This window comes from Perissodus microlepis, chromosome 2 (assembly GCF_051167445.1).
Source record: "Perissodus microlepis isolate ML-2025 ecotype Zambia chromosome 2, ASM5116744v1, whole genome shotgun sequence".
Taxonomy (NCBI): Eukaryota; Metazoa; Chordata; class Actinopteri; order Cichliformes; family Cichlidae; genus Perissodus; species Perissodus microlepis.
The window spans coordinates 12,972,211-12,991,411 of NC_140462.1; the positions used below are offsets into that span (position 1 = coordinate 12,972,211).

Here is a 19,201-nt window from a genome sequence, read left to right on the forward strand (position 1 = left end):
AAAGGGAGCAATGAAACCAGAAAACCAAACGAAAAGAAAAGAAAAGGAGAGCTTTCCAAGAGGAAATAAAAACAACTTCTTCTTCAACAAGATGGCCCAAAATTGAGCTCCTCCACTGTATTAGATCAGTCACACAGACAGGCCTGTGTGAGCAGTAACTGCCTGATAGATGAAACAAGCCAATAATGTCGATGCCTTGTCACTCAGTATCTGTTCACGTCGAAGGACCTGCCAACTGAGTCATACTAACAGGGCTCGGCTATCCTGTTATGTATTAGTTACAGCAATTTGTCTCTGCATCGCTGACAGGCAGAGAGCGGCGAAAAGAGAAAGAGAGAGACGATAGTGAGTGATGGCTGTTAGATAGCTATGCATGACAAGCCTCATTCCAGCGAAGTTCTGACACATAGAGATAATGATTCACACACGTGCTGCACTTGCAAGCCCACACAGGGGCACACACACACACACACACACACACACACACACACACAGATAAACGCACACACTTATAGGCCCCACAAAGCTGCCTTTGTTGACTGCTGGCAGCCGCTCGGTCACTGCTTACTGACTGTAAAAAAACACACGGCGCCTTGTGTTTATGCGTGTGTGTACACATATGTGTCATGCCTTTTAACCCTTTACAGCTCTTAGCGAGAGTTCTTAGTGCGTGCGTGACGATGATGCGTCAGCGTTGACACAGTAAGCCTCCCATATAAGTCACTTCCTAGTGAGCTAATTCTGGATTTGAGGCTCATGCGTGCGCTTGTTTGCCAGCACTTTCGTCCACGTTTGGGTGTTTGTGACTGTGCGTGTGCATGTGTGTGTCAGGGAGGGGAGTGTGCGGTTACGTGCAGGTGTGTACCTTGGAGGTGATGGAAGGGAGATTCTCATTGATCCTTTAATATCTGGCCCGAGGGGAGGCACAGAACAGCAAAATACATGGGAAAAGAAAAAGTGCAGTTGAGAGCAATAAGGCCAAACAAGAAAGACAAAAAAAGAAGATAACAGGTGAAGAAGCAATAAAAGGCTGAAAGACTGTGGGCAGCAGACAATGGCCATGCAAAAAACAAAACAAACCAAAAAAACATAAGAGGCAAAGTTGGTGACAGAGACGGGGCAAACACAGACACAACAAGAGACCCTGGTTGGATGATGGGTAGTGTTTGTACCTGTGCTCATGTAAATCAGTCAGTGTCATGGGTCAGGGGCTGTTCTGGAGGGAAGACGAGCTTCGTGAGATAGTGTAATGAGAAGGAAAAATCAAAGAAGGAGGTGGGAAGAGAGAGATGAAAGCAAAACGGGAAACGATCGTAAATTTTCACCCGGACAGACAAATAAAAACTCTCATACATTGCCTCTCTCACTCCTTCCTTCTTCTTTTTTTGCGACGAATGTGAGCCGGCCTTTGTTTTTCAGGGAACGCCCTGACCCCAAACTCCTCTCCCCTTGTGCCAATCACCCGAAACCATCCCTATAAAACTGAAACCATTGCAAACAAAAATCCCATATGCATTTCTTTATTCTCTTCTCCCAACGGGCTCCCAAATGACCAATAACACCGCGCTCTGTACAAAAGCTAGTATTTATTCTCTCTCAAGTTACAACACAGTATTTTCACACTGGAGAAAAATAAATAAACATCTTGTTCAATAAATAGTATAGATATGATCCATAACCTTTAGCCATATCATCTAAGGCACATTGCAAACACATAACATTTATTCTGAGGAAAAAAAAGCCATCTGTTAACCTCCACGTCTGTTTTTTTGGTATTTAGGAATGTAAAGTTAGTTTAAGGGGGGGAAAAGTTCAGCATTTTGGCACTGAAAATGAGATTACAGAGCAGTTTTCCAACTTGCTTCATGATGTTGTCACTACAATCAGTCACCAGAAATCTGTAGCAAAAACACAACCAAGCCCATATCTCCAGTTCTGAAAAAAAAATCCTGTATCTGTAGCTCAGATACCCAAAAAGTGGACCTATTATGCTCATTTAAAAGTACATATTTTATTTGGACTCTGCAGTTTGAAGCCAGCTGTTTTAGCTCCTTTCTTCTTTAAGCCCATTTTCTTCTGATTGGATGCCTTTTGCAAATGGAAGGTTTGAACAGAACAGGAATATCTGCCGTCAATGACATCACAGGAAAAAAATGTCTAAAACTGTACAGTACTGTGCAAAGGTTTTGAGCCGCCCCTCATTTCTTTATATACTTTTCTAGCTTGGTGTGACAGCCCTTGTTTTTCAACACAGCCTGAACTCTGTTGACAAGCTTTCTTGTCATTTCTCTAAGTTGTCTTTAGGAATAGTTCTCCAGGCTTCTTGAAGGACATTCATGGTTGACTTTTGTTCTGTTCTCTGTCGAGATGATCCCACGCTGCTTCAGTAATGTTGAGGTCCAGGCTCTGAGGAGGCCAATCCATGATAGTGTTTCACGTTGTGTTTTTTTTTAGATGCAGCCCTCAGGTCCTGTGTCGGGTCTTTGCTTCATTTTATCTATTTCTTAAGGGCATGATTTTCAAATACTGTTTATCTTCTGTTGGTAGTTTTTAGCCTTTCCACCACTTCTTTTTTATCCTCCACTTCTTCAGTTTCCTCCAATGTGCGAAGGAAAAATCTGAAAGACCTTCAAAAAGCCAGGAAGCTTGAGACCACTATAAAAATCACAAAAGCTGCGTTCTTGGAAGCAAAATATAAAGAAGTAAGGGCTGGTGCAAGACTTTTGCACAGACATCCATATATGAAAATAAATAAAATAAAATAAAGACAAGCATAATGGGTCCACTTTTAAGTCTTTTTCTGTTTGCGTTTGAGAAAGCACAATCAGTTGCTATAGCTATGGCACAAGACAAGAAGCATAAATGAAAGTTGAGAACAGGGACAAAATGTTGACACTAAATTAAGTCTCGTTTGATATAAAATACATATACAAATTACAATTTGTGGCATTACATGGATGCTGAAGTTATGCAACATTTTATTCAAGACTTTGTGACCACCTGTAGGCTTTGCTGGTTTGCAACTTGGTGATTTTACATATTTACCTTGGCTTAAAAAAATAGACTTTAAAAATGTGTATTCAAATGTGAGCCTTAGAGTTGCAGGTTAGTAGATTTCTTTACCCTGTTTTTATGCTTAAGAAAGCTGACTGAAGGCTGGCTCTAGAATCATATTATTGTACAAATCTGACAGTGGTTTAGATGTTCTCATCAAGCTTCCAGTAAGGAAGCAACACAGTATATTTTCCACTGCAGTGTAGTGTGGAAGTATTTCTTTGCTTTGTCTCAAATGTTATTAACATCTCTTGCTGTGAAGTGAAATATGTGAAGAGCTGAATTGACGGGATAAAAGTGAATGGTGTGTTAAGGCAGGAAACACCACAATAATTAGCGTGTGTGTGCGTATGTGTCCGGGCAGTATGTGTAGTGCTCTTGTAGGGTTACTGTAACTGACCAGTTGACTTGTGATTACGCAGCAGTACCGCTCTGCTGGTTATTTCCAGAGTCATCCCCCTGACTCAGCTTCCTCTCCTTTTCTGCCTCTTTCTCTCCTCCTCTGCGCCCCCATCATCCCTCCGGACATTTTTCCTCCCCTTTTGTCTTTTGCCCATTCAGAATTTTTCCCTTCTTCCTTTAGAGAAAATGAATGTTTGCTGATTCACACATCTGGGGGTCACTGAATCAGTTTTCACTCAATGGAGGCACTGTCTGTCTCGCCGCCTGTCACTCAGTCTGCCCTCGTCTGCATGTGTGTGTCTAACCACCTACAGTGGTATTTCTGTTGATCTATGAGCCGTGAAGTCCGGTAACTCAGCCCAGCCTCAGTGTGTCTCGCTCAATGAGCAGCTATGTGCATAGGCGGGTGACAGTGCTGGTAATGTGTTGGCTTTGTGTGTCTTATATTCCATTAGCACTTCTGGTGACCTGCCAAACAGTCCTTCATTCACTTATTCCAGTACGGTATGAATGCATGTGCTTATGTCCTTTTGTCTGTTAAATCCGTCAGTTTGATTCCACTCAGATTTTGTGCAAATAATTGCCGATATACTGCACTTTTGTGTGTCTGTGTGTGTTTGTGAGTGTGCGTGTAAGTCTTATCAGTGCCTCAGCCTCGGAGCTTCTTCTTGAGGCAGTTAAAGTCCTTCGCCGATCGCCACAGCCAGCTCTGAAGCTCTCGCAGTATCCAGAAACCCTCCACCTTCCTGGTAAAGTCGTTCATTGTCGTCCGTGCCGGCAGCAGGGAAGATGAGGGGGAGGAAGAGGAGGCGGAGGTGGAGGAGGAGGAGGTGAAGAGCGGATTCAAGGGAGGCGAGAGTAGGGAGGTGCCCCTTTGTAAAGATAGAGGGACAGGCTGGGGGAGGAGGGTGTGCTCCTTGCCTGTTCCGAATTGGTAGAGGAGGGAGAGTGTGGACAGAGGAGGTTCGAGAGTCGGGGAGAGGAGGGAGCGAGGAGACCGACGCTGCTTCAGATATCCACTGGAGTATGAGGAGGTAGCACCTGCGTATGCTTGCTTGTCCTCCTCTTCCTCTGACCCTCTGCTCCCCTCTAGAATGAATCCATCCTCCGCTCTGAGCGTGTCTGGATGATGTGCGTTCAGATTGTAGCTGTATTGATGGTCGTTGGTTCCTTGTTGGTTTTCTGTTTGTTGTTGAAGAGAGCCCAAGCCTTTTGTGTCCACATATGACACTTCAACCCCGGGTTCGAACTGCCTCTCCTGTTCCTCTCCATCCTCAGCTATACTTAACAGCCTTCTCCTCCTCACCCATCTCTCCTCTTCCTCCTTCCCTGCTGCTTTTTTTGCACTGGCTGCCCAATTTCCTCTCTCTGGCTCTTCCCTCTTCTCTCTTCTCCGTCTTTCTCCCCTTGCCCTCTCCCTCGATCCGCTACTCCTTCCTCTGGCTGCCTCTGCTCTCCTTGCCTCTTTTCCTCTCCTTTTTTCTGTCAGCTCCTTAGTGACACCATCTTCCTTAACTCCTCTGACTAACTTTGCCCCACTTCTTCTTTGGCCACTACGCTGACCAGGCACCGATCTAGATCCGGCTCTCGATCTGTACAGGTTCTGGCTCATGAGCGGAGCTGGTCGGCCACCTCCTGTCCCCATCTGCAAATACTGCAGCTCACCAGCGTTACTTCTCATGTTTGGAGTTTGTGTAGGATTTGTGTCACCGAGCGCGGTCATCAGTGCAGATATTGAACCCAGAAGTCCATCCAGACCCATGCAGAAGTGCAGGAGGGAGGTCTTGAGTGAGGGGCAAAGGGTTGAGCGGGCCAGCTCCCTGACAGCTCCTAAAAGGACAGAGTAGGCCTTTTGGTTCTGGGCCAGTCGTGCTTTGTTCTCCAGGCGGTGCCACTGGTCCACTCGAGTGGCAGCACTCGGCAGTGTCAGAGCTGTGCTGTTGGGCCGCGGAGGGGAGAAGTCTTTGTCATTAAATGGAGGGCCAAGATAGGTCAGCTGGAGGACAAATGAGAAGAGGAAAGGATAAGATTTATTATAGTTTATTAAAAATTAGGCAATTATTCATCATAACAATTTCAATATCTTCACTGCTATAAAGCTGAACTTGTCAGGGTGAGGAAAAAAAGTCAAGAGCCACTCTATTTGAGTGCTTTAGGGGGCCTCCTTTTTAACTAAAAGGAAGGCGAATACCATGGTGCTACACAGAAAAACAGTGCACAGTTTATGCAAATACACTGTATAAAGGCTGAGCAGGAAAGTCACCCACTAAACTGTGATGACTGACAATTGTTTTGCAGTTTGGCTTTGTTTTCTCCTCCAAATTAGTTTCCAAATAGTTCGGCTAACCGGAGGGTTTGAGTAAAAACCTGTCTGATCTGAAATAGCAGTTTCTGTTTCTTGTCTTGACAAAGTCCCAGATCTCAGCAATTAACATGCAAAAAAACAACCAGCATGAATTTTTTTTTTTTTTTTTGGTTGTGTTCCTTCAAATGTGGGCGGTTTTCTGCTAAATGGTTCTTCATGAGCCTGTTCGCATATGAGAGGCATCATCTGCGGCACATGTCCAGTGACAAACAGACAAAGTTACAGCAGAATGACATATTCTACCAATGAATACAAAACTATAATATTAAAAGCACTGTAGAATTAAAAAGCACTGTTCTTAATACACTCTAGTGCTTCAAGCGGCCATTAGGGTTGGAGAAGTGTGATATAATTGCAGCCCATTTAAAGCCAGAAAGGAAAGCTGGTAAAATTCACCCTATGCAAGTTAATAGACTTATCAGCATCACTGCCTCATTGTTTAATATAAATACCCAAACCTTTTTATAGTAACATCTTGCTTAAATTAAGGTGTTTCTACATAATGTGAGACAGTTTTTGACTTTCAGCTGCAGTCCTGACAGCATTCAGGAGTCAGAAAACAAGTAAAGAAGTGTTTTTACAAATTCAAGAGTACTTCAATATACAGAATTGAATTGGGGATTGAACCACTAAGCCTCCAATGAGTAGACAACCCGTTCTGCCTCCTCAGCCACATCCGCCTGCACTACTATCTGCCTATACCATCCATCTATTCTCTTCTGCTTATGCTTTTTAGGGTCAGAGTGGGGAGGAAACCTGTCCCAGCTACCATAGGGCGAGAGGAGGGGTGCACCCTGGACAGATCACCATGGCTTTACTTAGATCTTATTTTTGGATCTGATGCTGTTCATCAGGAATTACATCTAGATAGACAGAAGTAGTGGGAAGTGCTTTCAGGAGTGTTCTTTAGTTAGTCAAGATCATATTTAAAAAGCAGGGTATAGAGTTAGTATTAATAATGATGAATATGAAGGGGTCTCCATGATGTATAGAGTCCAACAGGGTTGCTTCAATCTCACCATATGACTAGTCACACAAACGTACCATGTACCACGAGAAGGTAAACAACTGAATGCAATAAAACATCCTTCAACTACATAAAGACAGAAGTAATTATGTTTGGCAATAAAAAGGAGGGAGATGCATTAAAGCTCCTTCATGCTCTGATTTCTTGTCAGGTATACTGCTGTAGTATATGTTAGACAGTCTTCAAAATGTAACAGAGATACACCAACAAGATCACACATAACTCCAGTTTCTTGTATCCTTGCACTGTTTGTCAATTAAATATAGAATTCACCTTAAGTCCCAATGTGTTGTCCAAAAAATATCACAAATATGTTTACTGAGCACAAGCCTGCACGGTCTCTCAAGTCTGCAGGGATTGATCAACTCAAACCAAACATGGTGAAATGGCTTTTAGCCATCCTGCTGCCCACAGCTGGAATCAGCTCCCCACGGAGCTTAGATATACCCCAACTGTAGCCATTTTAAAACTAAACTCAAAATAAGCTACTGTTCCCAGTTCTCATTATCTGTTACGTTTATTATTTTTCTTATCTTTGGCCTGGCAGTGTTGGGAAAGTTACTTTGAAGTGGTTTACAAACCAAAAATTTAATTCACACAGGGAGCAGCTCAGCTATAGCAAAATCGCCCGAGGGAGAAACTGGTAAAAAGAAAAAGCTACTTCATTAATTATTTTGCTGAGAGAAAGGCATTATAATATATTACAAAAAAGCCACATGTCAGCTAAATGTCAATCAGTTTAATTTATTGCAAAGAGCTGTACTTGTTTACAAGTATAAGAAAAGAAATACTCCTTTATTCATGGGAAAGTGGAGAAATGCCATCTGTGGCTATCTATATAACATCCATCAGGCTTCCCTTTGGGAACTAGTCCTTGCCTTATACACTCTGTGGGCAAAAGCATTTAGCCACAGCTCTTAATCTTTGAATTGAGGTGTTTTTAGTCCCATTACCACAGGTGAGGTTACAGAGGGGGATGTCCAAGTGATGAGGCGCATCACATGTAAAAGTCACCAAAGCTCTGCTGAGTAAATAAATGCAGAGCTCTGAATCTCCTCTGGCATTAAAATCAGCACAAAAATTGTGCACCTGGTGCTTCATGGCATCAGTTTCCATAGCCTGAGTAGCTTCTGTAGATGTAATGTGTAGTTGGCCCAGTGTTTTTGTCCATATTGAGGACTTTCTGGCCAAAAATTGTGTGTAGTTTCAGTTGTAACTACACAAACATCCACAGTGTGAATATGAACATTAATTACCAGCAAGTTACTGCAAATGACTGAAGTGCCTGTTTGATGACATGTAATTTCACCATAATTTCATAAGGCACCATAACAGATATGTGGCTCTTTATCTGCTAGATGTTCGCTGTCTATTGTTTTCATTGTTGTGAGGGATCATATTCATTGTCACTGTTAAATACATTCTTATGATAAATAGTGCATTTGTGAGTTTTGAGCTATTTTGCTTAAGCATTTTCATTTATTCCTGTGTATTTCATGCATATGCATTCCTATTTGGAAATGATTTACTTTTTGTCTCTCTGATGAAGACATTTTGGTAAAAGACTGAACATATCACAAAACTACTCACATATACGTCTTTGATCTCTTTCAGCTGATACTCCAGGTACTTGGTGAGCTCATAGGTGCTCTGTATCGAACTCCTCTCGCTGGCCAGGTTGTGGAGAGCATCCACGGCGGTGGCCATGGCAGCGGCCAATAGCAAGACGAGCTGGTGCTCGACTATGGAGAAACAAAGAAAACACTGTGAGATGTGTCTTTAATGACATTCACGTTAAATAGCGCACGCTGTAGATGTATTTGCCGTAAAAAAAGAGAGGTGAAATTTATTTTCTCAGATGTGTTGTCATTATTTATGATGAGTTTTTAAATGAATTTTGATGATTGGGAGCTCAACAAGCAAAAAAAAAAAAAAACAAAAAACAGAAAAAAAGAAAATCACCTCCAGCAACAGTTTCCTAGCTTTTCTCCGGTCGCATCACACTGTTTATAGGAATTTTTTTTTACAATATTCCAGTTTATTTCTTTGTCTCTATGACGATGGCCTTGTCTGTTTACATTTTGCCATGTCAGAGTCATCTGACACTGCCAATAAAGCTTTTTCCGTTTCCAATCTAATTTTAGAGGTTTCTGGCTGTCGGAGGTTTACTCTGGCTTCAAATAAAACCTTGTTTAATAGCTTCAGACAGTCAGACAAATGGCTCCTATGTTCAATGCAGCAGTCTGTCAGGACAGCAGTCGCCTGAACGTGCACACACTCGCGCACACACGCGTTCATTCCTGACCGATAACCCCGAAAACAAAGGCATGTGGCTTTCTTTACAATCACAAACATTAATGTGTTTGTATGGGTTGTATGTTTGCTGTGGACTTCTTGTTTAGGTTTCAGAGTGTTTGTGTAGGTGTTTCATGTTACTGTGTGAGTGTTTGTGAGAATGTTTGTATTCTATTATATATGTGGATTAAATTCGCATTGCTGAGAGTGTATACAATGATTGTGTGTGTGTGTGTGTGTGTGTGTGTGTGTGTGTGAGACGGGGGGGGGCGGCAGTGTGTTTGTAAGAGCGGAAACCTTTCAGTGCCCCTGTCTCTGGTTTCAAACTGAGAAAATTGGAAAATTGGAGCTGAAAGGTGATTTTCAACATTAAGGAACTTCATGTACGTCCACTTCTCTTCGTCCCATGCGCTCTCTCTCTGGACACTTTCACACTTTCTCCTTTGCTCGCTAACTCACTCTCTCAGCACTGCTTCAGCCTCTCAATGGAGCCCTGCAAACATTTCCTCTTTTCATTTCTGCTCTCCATCATCCTCTCCGTCCCCCCCCTCCATCCTCCTGACACCCGGACGGCAGGCCGTGATTCATGCTTGTAATTATGGGCAAACCGTGCTGCTGCTCAACAGGTGTGAAATATGCATTGCACAATGTGTGTGTGTGTGTGTGTTTATGTGTGTGTCTGCTTTCTCTCTTATGCTCAATCTCCTCTGTCTTAGACACACCTCAAGCCTCCTGTTGTTTGACCAGTGCAATCCCTTTCTGCTTCCAGATTAGTCACACTCTACTCTAGCGTTCCTATCTTCCCTGTCATACCTTTATCCTCATTTTCTCCTCTCAGCGATCTTATCTCTCGCATGCCTTAGGTCGGAATAACAGCAGACAATTAACCCTGATTAGCTCGCCTGCTCCTCAATTTCCCTTTTCTCTCTCCCTTTGATATTTCACTACGGGGGCCCCACAGGACTAATATGAGACTTGAGACTTGAGGGAATTGCTTCAACACCCTGCAGAACATTTACCCCTAGCGTTCACTTGGGTATAAATAAAATAGAATAAATAAATAAATGATTTCGGTTTTAAATAGTCAACACCTTTTTTTTCCCTTCTCTGACTCACCATATTTGCCATATCAGTATGCACTCCCACACAGGGTTGGGTTGAAACTGAGTGATATGCAAAAGCGTCCCAGAAATAACTGCACTGAGGAAGAGATTTAGCTCTCTATATTAAGTAAGTGATTAGTTATGACTCACCCAAAAATCAGAAACAAAAACAAACCACTAGAATACAGCAACAAGTAGGTTTAATTATGTTACTTCATTTGATTAATTTTTAAAAAAGCACTGTGACATGGCAACTGCTTCTATTATAGCCTCACTTAATAGCAGATGACAGACAGTTTCAAATTAAAACAGGATTAAAAATGCGTGTCATGCTTTGAGTGACAGGGCAAAATCTAAGCAAACAACGCCCTAACTGCTTGATTAAACAAGACTCTTTCACACCAGGTGACTCTTCCCCTACCTGTTGACCCCCAAGTTGCCGACTACATCAAGGCATTTTCCCAGACTATTTTCTGAGCCCGTGGCAACTCCCACACACACCTTGAAGTTAGTCATCCAGGGCAACCCCTCTCAGCCAAGCCTCCTCCTCACTCCTCGTCACCTGTCAGAGGCACTAAGCATCTTTCAGCAACGGCTAAACATTTGGAGCTCATCAAGCAGCTGGCTCCTCCCACTGAACATCCCCCATTAGCATCAAAACACCCTGAAACCAACACAACATCGTTGACTCTTGAAGTAAACAAGCTTGAAGAAAACAAGGGCTCACAGTGTGCAGCGAGGGGTCATTTTCAAAGGGAATAAACAGGTACCGAAAAAAGGAGTCTGGGATGAAGGAGGAAAAATCTTCTTGGCAAAAATCAACCCAAACTGTTCCAAACCGTTTCCTTTTGTCTCCAGCCACATGCTTGGAGATGATTGCCAGACGTGAAAGGCTCTTGTTGTTTTGATTGAGCACTGACATGTCTTAAAGCGGCCTCTGCTGCCGCTAAAAACAACCGCTCTTTTGTACAAGTAAACTCAGATAACTCAAACCGAAAGCCACGTTGTCGTTATATAATATTAGATTGAGTAACAGCAGTATAGTCGGCATATAGCCTGACTTCAAGGCGAGCCCTGTAGGCTTGGGGCTGTGTGTGTGTACCTGGCAGTGGAAGCACACTCCGCAGGGCAGGGTTGAAACCAGAACATTCTCCATGGGAGGATTGCATTACAGCAACACAGGAGTTCCCTACAACGGCCGACCGTGACCTGCTTCCACGCAGTTGTTTGTGTGAGTCTACACATGTGTACCTATTAGAGTTACACATATGCACACATGGGGTGAGGTGGGTTGGGGGGGCTCCTTTATTTGCAACAGATCATATTTTTATCTTCAGTTTGTTCGCCGGTGTAAAGTCAGTTCTGGCACTCTGGAGTCTGGTTGCCATCTGCAGAGCAGAGCTGAACGTGAGGTTCTGGCAGCAGAGCTTGTGCGCTCCAGATAGTTCAGAATTAAACACCAACACGGGGTCAGGGTTCAGAGTTGAATGTTAGGGCGCAAGGATGTGTTCAAGGATAAAAGGACATTTGACATTTTACACTCCAGACGCTGTTTTGGTAAACCAGTGACCCAGTATTTGTGGGTGTTGTGTCGCTTCCATCTGAGAGGACTGGTATTTCATCTTTCCCAGCATGCATCACCATTTGAGGTTTTAAACAAGCACTTAAACAGAATTTGGTATTGTGGGAAAACCATGTGCAAGCAAATCTCTCTGGTCTGGTCCAGGAAAAACTCACTCGGGTGCCAAAAAAGGTTGCCCTCCATCGCTCTAACCACTTGAAAGAGGTCTGAAACAGAGATGAAACCTAAGTACACAGAAGATGTTGTAAATCAGCTCTAGATTCATGATGTTTATTATTTCCTGTGTAATGCTGATTGGATAGGATCGGATGTTGTCATGTGCATACATACATATAAGTGCTGTGTGTACAGTACAAGATTTAACCTTTTGCAAACCCAAGCTATGTTTTCCTGAACCAAAATCCAGAGATGGATGCTAATTCCCTCACTCGTCACACATTAGTTGTATCTAGTCGCTGTGAAGAATTCCTCTACTCCACCAGAGGACAATATCAAACATCACTAGGGACAGAAATAACTGATGTTTCCAGATATTTTCCACTTTGCTGCGATTCGTGATTGGAATATTGAGGTTATATTTCAGCTCCGTGACTGACTTTTAGTATGCTTTTTTTCTCTCCAGACTTTAAGAAAGATATCACGATATAATCTGTTCAATATTTGCCAAAATGACCGGACTCACATCATGATCAGACCAGGCAGCAGACCCTGCAAATACTATTCATGTGAGCCGATGATTGTGATTCTGAGTCAGAGATATCAGAAACTTTTGACAGCTCAAAAAAACAACAACAACATAGTCCGCTAACATCTGGGAACAATTGCTTAGATGTAATTCCTCCATTGGCAGGGACTTCTAAATAATCCTAATACGAACACTAATAGAATTAATTAAGCAAAAGTAAACTAAAATCATACTGTTTCCATTTGTTAGGACAGCACTACAAATAATAACACCACAAAAACATAATAAAATAACACTGCAAAAATGGAACAAATAGTAAAAGCTATTCTAGCCTTACCGACCTCTTCTATGCGCGTTTATACTAAAAGCCACATTCACCCATTCATACACTTTACTCTATTAACTTTAAGCACTTCGTCGAGCTCAAACACAGATGGATGCATCAGATTGGGGATGGGTGTCTTTCCCAAGGAACGCTTCTTTCCCTTCTTATTAGGACGACCGGCTCTACCTCCTGAGCCGCAGCCGCCCCCAGCGTTTCCTGTCCATCCCAGCCTGCCGACATTATATGAATGCAGAACAAATTCAAGCTCCAGCTCAGTGTTACGGCCCTCATCAGACACTGTGAGCGTGGGCGTCACTGCCAACATCAACAAGTTTACAAATTATCGATATGTGCTCACTGAAATCCACATCCTGGAGCCACTAAATGAAAAACTGATCCTCTGCCCTGTCTTGTACGCTTGTTGTCTTCCAGCTAACGTGGCAGAGGCTGAGCTGGAGCCTCAATGTGGCTCTGATGACAGAAAGGAAGCATCTGAGCCAAAAATCAGAGAGCTGTTTGCTTTTTCCATTGTTTTAAACTATTCGGCTGCACTGTACCTGGTGGCAATTTTGTCCTCAGCCATAACATATACAAAAAAACATAAACACACCAGTGGATGCCAGGGGGAAAGCCATGCATCGCCTTACTGATATAAAGGATGGGGGGGAACACAGGCCAGATGGACAGAAGGTTGACATTCTGGGGTCGGGGTCAGTTTTGTCTATCTGTGTACAGTTAAAGGCCAGATTTATGTGCAGTCTGTACTCAATCAAATGTGCATTCCTTCACTAACTCAACACACACACACACGTATAAAGACTGCACACTGGAGTGTAGATCCGTGCATGCACAGGCGTTATACGGAGAAATACATATAAACAAACCTTTTCATAGTCAAGCACACACACACATGTGCAAACTTTTCCCATCCCTTCCCTCATGAGATTCCTTCCTCTGGAGTTTGTTCATGGTGAATTTCAAATTGATCCTCTTGGCACTGGACACACTCTGGGGTTGCCAAACAACATCAATGACCCCCAAAACAAAGGCAAAAGAAAACACACATTAAAAAAATCCAATAAAAATCATGTTCATGCCCAGAATCGCTCTTTGCAACCATTTCTCGCAAGTTGTAAACTCAACATCTTCTGCTCGGCTGCGCTTCTCGCTTCATTGTCTGTCTCCCTCTTCTCCTTATAAGTCAATCTACCCCCTCCTATTTTTTTTAAATCACTGGATTCCAGTGGCTCCATGCTTTATCGCCATGTTTGGTTTCAATTTCTTTGTCGCTTCATCTCCACCACTCTCTCCTTAAATCTCTCTGAAACATCAAACTTCCATTTTAAAGTCTCCTTCCTTTCTATCCCTAATTACCTTTCCCTTCTCTTCCTTTCACTAATTGGCTCCACTCGTTCCCTCCATCAACATCTCTCATTCCCTCCCTCTTTTTTTGTCAGACCTTCAGTTTTTAATTTACCTCGAACCCCCACCACTTGCCATCCCCGATCTCACAGATTTTGCTTAGAAAAACACCCCGTAAACAGAATCAGACGAGAATCCGCTGCCGAATCGAGACTCCCCTGCTCCTCTACGGCCTTGATGGAAAGCCGAAGAGCAGAGGTGGAAAATACGGAGCTGTTTATCGAAATACGAGGTAGCACTGAAGAGTATAAAAGGATTGGGAATACAAAGGAAAAAAATGCAAAATATTCTTTACTTCCAGCTTCTTAAATTCTTCAGCTTCACCGCTTTTTATCATCTCACAGGAGATGGAAAATAATAGTGGCAAAACAAGGGATTTACAGTCCTTACCTTCACTAACAGATTAAAAGGCACAACTGTCAATAATGTAAATATGTAATAGCTCCAGACCTCCTGAAAGTGCCTCTGTACACTTTCTATACCCTTAAGGTCAGCTTAGGGTCAACCTTTTCATTTATCTATTGGACAGCTGTCCCTATATATTATCTTTTAGATTCATACACCAATTCTCTTTAAAGAAACACCCATGTGCTGGTGGAATACGGGTCCTTATCATTATCGCTTGTGCTCTGAGCAGTTTGACTCTTGTATCATCTGGGTTTTTGTGTCTGTGTGCATGCGCCTGTGTAAATTCACCAATTTACGCCACTTTGTCAAGAACCTTTTACTCAGTTATATTCATTCTTCGGCTTCCCTTGCGCATTACTCACTCCAGCTGAAGTGTTTATGCGTTTCTCTTATACGACGCATTGTTAAATAGTCGCTCAATGTGACAAAAACCTAAAAGAACCGCTGTAACTTTAAAATACTGGCTACACATACACTAAAACTTGGCGATTGGTTACTTTAATAGGATATAAAAGACAGATTTTTTTTGTTTGTTTGTTTGTTTTGCTGCAATTTAAAAAAAAAAAAAAAAAAGTCTTGATCTGGAAGTGAGGAAGATATTTTGGAGCCTTGAAGGATAGACAGAGGGAAAGAAGAGGAGGAAGAGGAAAAGGGGTCGGTGGAGGGGAGCACGAGGGAGCCGGTGAGGGAGAGTTTTGTGAAGCGAGGGGCCATGTTAATTTGGGAAAAATGTAAACAGCATGTGTAACTGTTCAAAGCGTGACCGACTCATTTTATATCAGTCCCCCCCTTCTCTCTCCGCTCTCTTTCCCTCTGGGTGCTGCAAACTTCTGTCAATCTGCACTGCATTAACCCCTCTACCGCCAGTTCCTCCTTCTCCCTCTCTCCTTCTCTATTTACTTTTATCTGTCTCTCTCCCCCTCCACACACATCCTCCTGATGTTCACGTATACCGTGAAGAATTGGGGATGGCGCTGCAGTGAATAAAAAGATGTGAAAGGCTCACTTTATCCTGTTTTCCACCTCCTCTGCTCTCTCTCCATTTATCCCTACCTCTCTTTCTTTTCACCCTGACTTTGTTTTGTCCTTTTTAACCAGCATTTTGGAGTTAACGGGTCCAGCACATACTAAAGCTTTTATCTGAAACACACTGACACTAATTCAAGCCTCGGGGCAATAAAAGTCTTTGTCTGCGTGTGTGTACGCAAAAGTCAGACAGTGAAGAGGAAAAGCGTGTATCTGTGCATCTGTGCAAGATAAATCCAAAGTGTGTGTGTGTGTGTGTGTGTGTGTGAGACAAAGACAGCTGGGCTTTCTGTGTATTTATTTGCTCCGAGTATCGGTTTGTTCTGTAGTCAGCTTTCTGTTTATTGTCCTTCTAAAGTTACACTATACCTGATGTGAGACTCAAGATGGGACAGAGAGCGAGAGGGGAGGATGACAGAGGAAGAGGAGGAAGAAGAAAGCAGCAGAGCTGGTGATTTTTTTCTTATTTATACTTTTTGCTCAGAGCATCATTTCGTCATGGGCCATCCTTCAGTAGCTGCTTATCTTTCCTTCTTCTTTCACTTCTCCTTTTCCCTTCGTCTCCTAGACATGGAGCAGCAGCCGCACCAGTGGTCCCAGGGGAAAAGTGTGTGTGTGTGTGTGTGTGTGTGTGTGTGTGTGTGTGTGTGTGTGTGTGTGTGTGTGTGTGACTAACGTGAATCATGTACTTTGTCATATCAGTGACAGTTAACTAGACAGGGGCTTTAGCTGCGTCTGACCCCCTCAACCCCAGTCATTTTTTTCCCTTTTACTGTGAATAAGACCCCTCCCCATCCATCTTTCACTCTCACAGACATTTTTCAGCCTTTCTCGCTCTTTTTTTCACACTCTCTTCCTGCCATCCCTCTCACATGGATATTTAACACCAAATTACCCTAAAATTACATTTCCTTTATTTTCGCTCCATTCATATTTCCATCCATTTTTTTTACTCTGTTTGTTTTTTTCTGATAACCCTCAGAGAATTGGATGATGGACCACTAAACCCACGTGTGCTCCTTCACCAGTAATTTCCAAATGTGAAGAGATGACTCACAACAACCTTTAAACTCATTTTATATTTAAAATAACAACAAGAAAAATAAATATTAAAAAATAAAATTAAGGTATTTCTTTCCAGGATTATAAAAAAAACCCTGTTTTGATATTTGGGATAATTTGATGTTTGGTTTTAAGTGGAAGAAACGTGCGCATGTTAAAGCCTTAGGCTACACAGGAAAGAATCATATTTGCGGGGATTACGCACTAAAATATTCAAACTCGGCGCTTTTGCCACAACTTTTAATAATGATTAAAGATGCAAGGCAAAACAAATTATTAAATAATAAAGCAAACGTTTAAGTGTAAAAGAAAGAAATGTAAAAAAAAAAAAAAAAGGAAATTCCACTTAATTCCACTGTAATTTTACTCTGTCTGGCAACAAAGTTTTTCTTTTTCCCATCATCCCTCCATAAAAGGTTTTAGATTCATGGTCTTACCTCCACAGAATCTCCTCATTTTCCTCAAATCCTTTTATCCACGTCGGTGCGCTCTCAGAAGTTCATCCACTAAGCGCAGAAAGAACCCGATAATGATCTCCTCTCTCCACTTGGAGATTAAACAGAACCGCAAACCTTTTTCTTTTTTTTTTTCGTCTAATCGGCTCAATAAAATCTGCTCAGGAGAAGATAAAGTGAAACACAGGTGATGTCGATCCAGTCATTTAAAGTGAAATATTTGTTACATTCAGTTGAAATATTGACGATCCGCTGACTATGGTGCGTGTGGTCTGTGCGACAGACTGAATGACGGCGGAGCCTTTTTGTACCTCCTCCTCCTCCTCTTTTTCTACCCTTTCCACTTATTTCCTCCCCTCCTTCACATCCCTGTCTCTTCTTCTTCTCCTTCTTCTTGTTTCGTTATCCGCCTCCTCCTCTTCAGTAAATGGTGGTGATTCACCGGGTTGACGCATCACGGCTCAACTTGACAGAGCCGCTGAACCACGAGACTTGTCACAACTCATTTCTTCCTCTCTCTCCTCTCGTCATCCTCGGGAACCCGATGTAAGCGCGGCCGTTTGATCTTAAATCTGCTTCCTTTTAACAAGGTGCGAGTCCGATTTGATCCGTTCAGCTGAGGCCAGCGTGACCTTCAAATCGTCCGGGAAATACGGAACGAATTAGACGTTCTCTCTCTTTTTCCCTTTTATTACAATAATAATTATCATTATTCATTTAACTAAGCATTTACGCTTCCACTTGGAGTAAAAATTAAATTACCAAACAGTCGAAATGTTTTTTTTCTCATTTGTCCTCTTTACGCAGAGACCAAATTAGTTTAAAAATGTACATTAAATCTATTCGTTTAAAGTAGGCCTAATAATATTGCACAGAAATCTCAAATAAAGTGAAATAACATAACAAAAAAAATCAAGGCTGTATTTTAATTAAACTGGGGCGCAAATAATAAAGGAAATAATTTGCGTCTAAAAATATTACATCTGTTTTGTTTTTTTTTTTCCCCTTCTGTTTCTTTGCGGGAGAATGAAGGCAAGTGTTTGCTTGCTTGTCCCGCGCTTCTTTTCTTCTCCCTCCATTCCTCAGCTCTTAGTTTTTTATTGACAGTGAGATTATTCTGGGTCTTCTTCTCTCACCTCCAGCTGTCACTCAGCGTGCCAGCCAGAACATCAGCCCGTGGCATGCAGCGCCGTATCGCGCCCTGAAGCACCGCTGCTGATACTCTTATTTGTCCCGGATCCAAGTAAAATTCTTTCGTAATCGCTGAGATATTCCAAAATCCGTCAGACCCACCGGTTCATGTGGTTGAATAAAGTAGTCTAGTTATACGGACTGACAATGTATCCTCAAAGCTGGATTAAGGTGGAGGAGACGGAGGAGGGGGTCCTCAAGGACTTTGCCAAAAGCTTCGTCGGTTTGTTTCAGCCTCGTGTGCTGATGTAGGGAGAGTGTGTGTATGTGTGTGTGAGAATGTGAAGCACTTTTAAACTCACCTCAAACGATAAGGGCCTTAAATTCGCCCCGATTTAATTCAGGCCTGCTGAGGCCCTGTTTTGAAGGGGAAGGGGGTTCATTTATTTGGCCGATTTCTGTTTGGTTGCCTTATGTTGCATTTTCTTAAATTGATTTAAAACGAAATAAAGGCCAAACTGTGCATTTTGCCGTAAGGTTTTCAATAAGGTTTGTTGGACCATGCGTACTAGCCTATTTGATCCGGGGCCTTCCTACCTCTGTCCATATGTCGTATTATAAGAGTCTAAATAACTATTTAGAATGATGCAATATTCCTATTTGACTCTTTTTGTAATTTATTAAAAAATAAACCCATCAGTATTGTTATAGTTTGTGTTTAATACTATGTTATTAAACTTTTTGGCACTAAGTAAAGGCTGCCATACTAGCTTCATTAGCTGTGCTCTGTGCCACCCAGTGGTGATGAGCGGTTACTGCAACGCATTCTGTCCTGCGCAGACTCCGTGACAAAATGTTT

At 42.4% G+C, this 19,201-nt stretch overlaps 1 protein-coding gene across 1 annotated transcript; it reads right to left on the bottom strand.

Annotated features, from left to right (window-relative positions):
• Window positions 1–1,444: 1,444 nt before the first annotated feature.
• On the bottom strand, window positions 1,445–17,781 carry clcf1 (cardiotrophin-like cytokine factor 1). Its single transcript, XM_084947887.1, has 3 exons — window positions 17,194–17,781; window positions 8,439–8,590; window positions 1,445–5,452 (listed from the first exon to the last, which is right to left on the bottom strand). The coding sequence occupies exons 1-3, from the start codon at window positions 17,210–17,212 to the stop codon at window positions 4,106–4,108; spliced, it is 1,518 nt and encodes a 505-aa protein (XP_084804013.1). The 5' UTR covers window positions 17,213–17,781; the 3' UTR covers window positions 1,445–4,105.
• Between the last annotated feature and the right edge of the window lie 1,420 nt (window positions 17,782–19,201).

What these genes read in the sequence shown, in the direction of transcription:
- clcf1 (XM_084947887.1), bottom strand. An exon ending in AAGAGATCAAAGACGTATAT is followed by an intron (nt 5,453 to 8,438) that starts GTGAGTAGTTTT and finishes TTTGTCCTCCAG; the next exon opens with CTGACCTATCTTGGCCCTCC.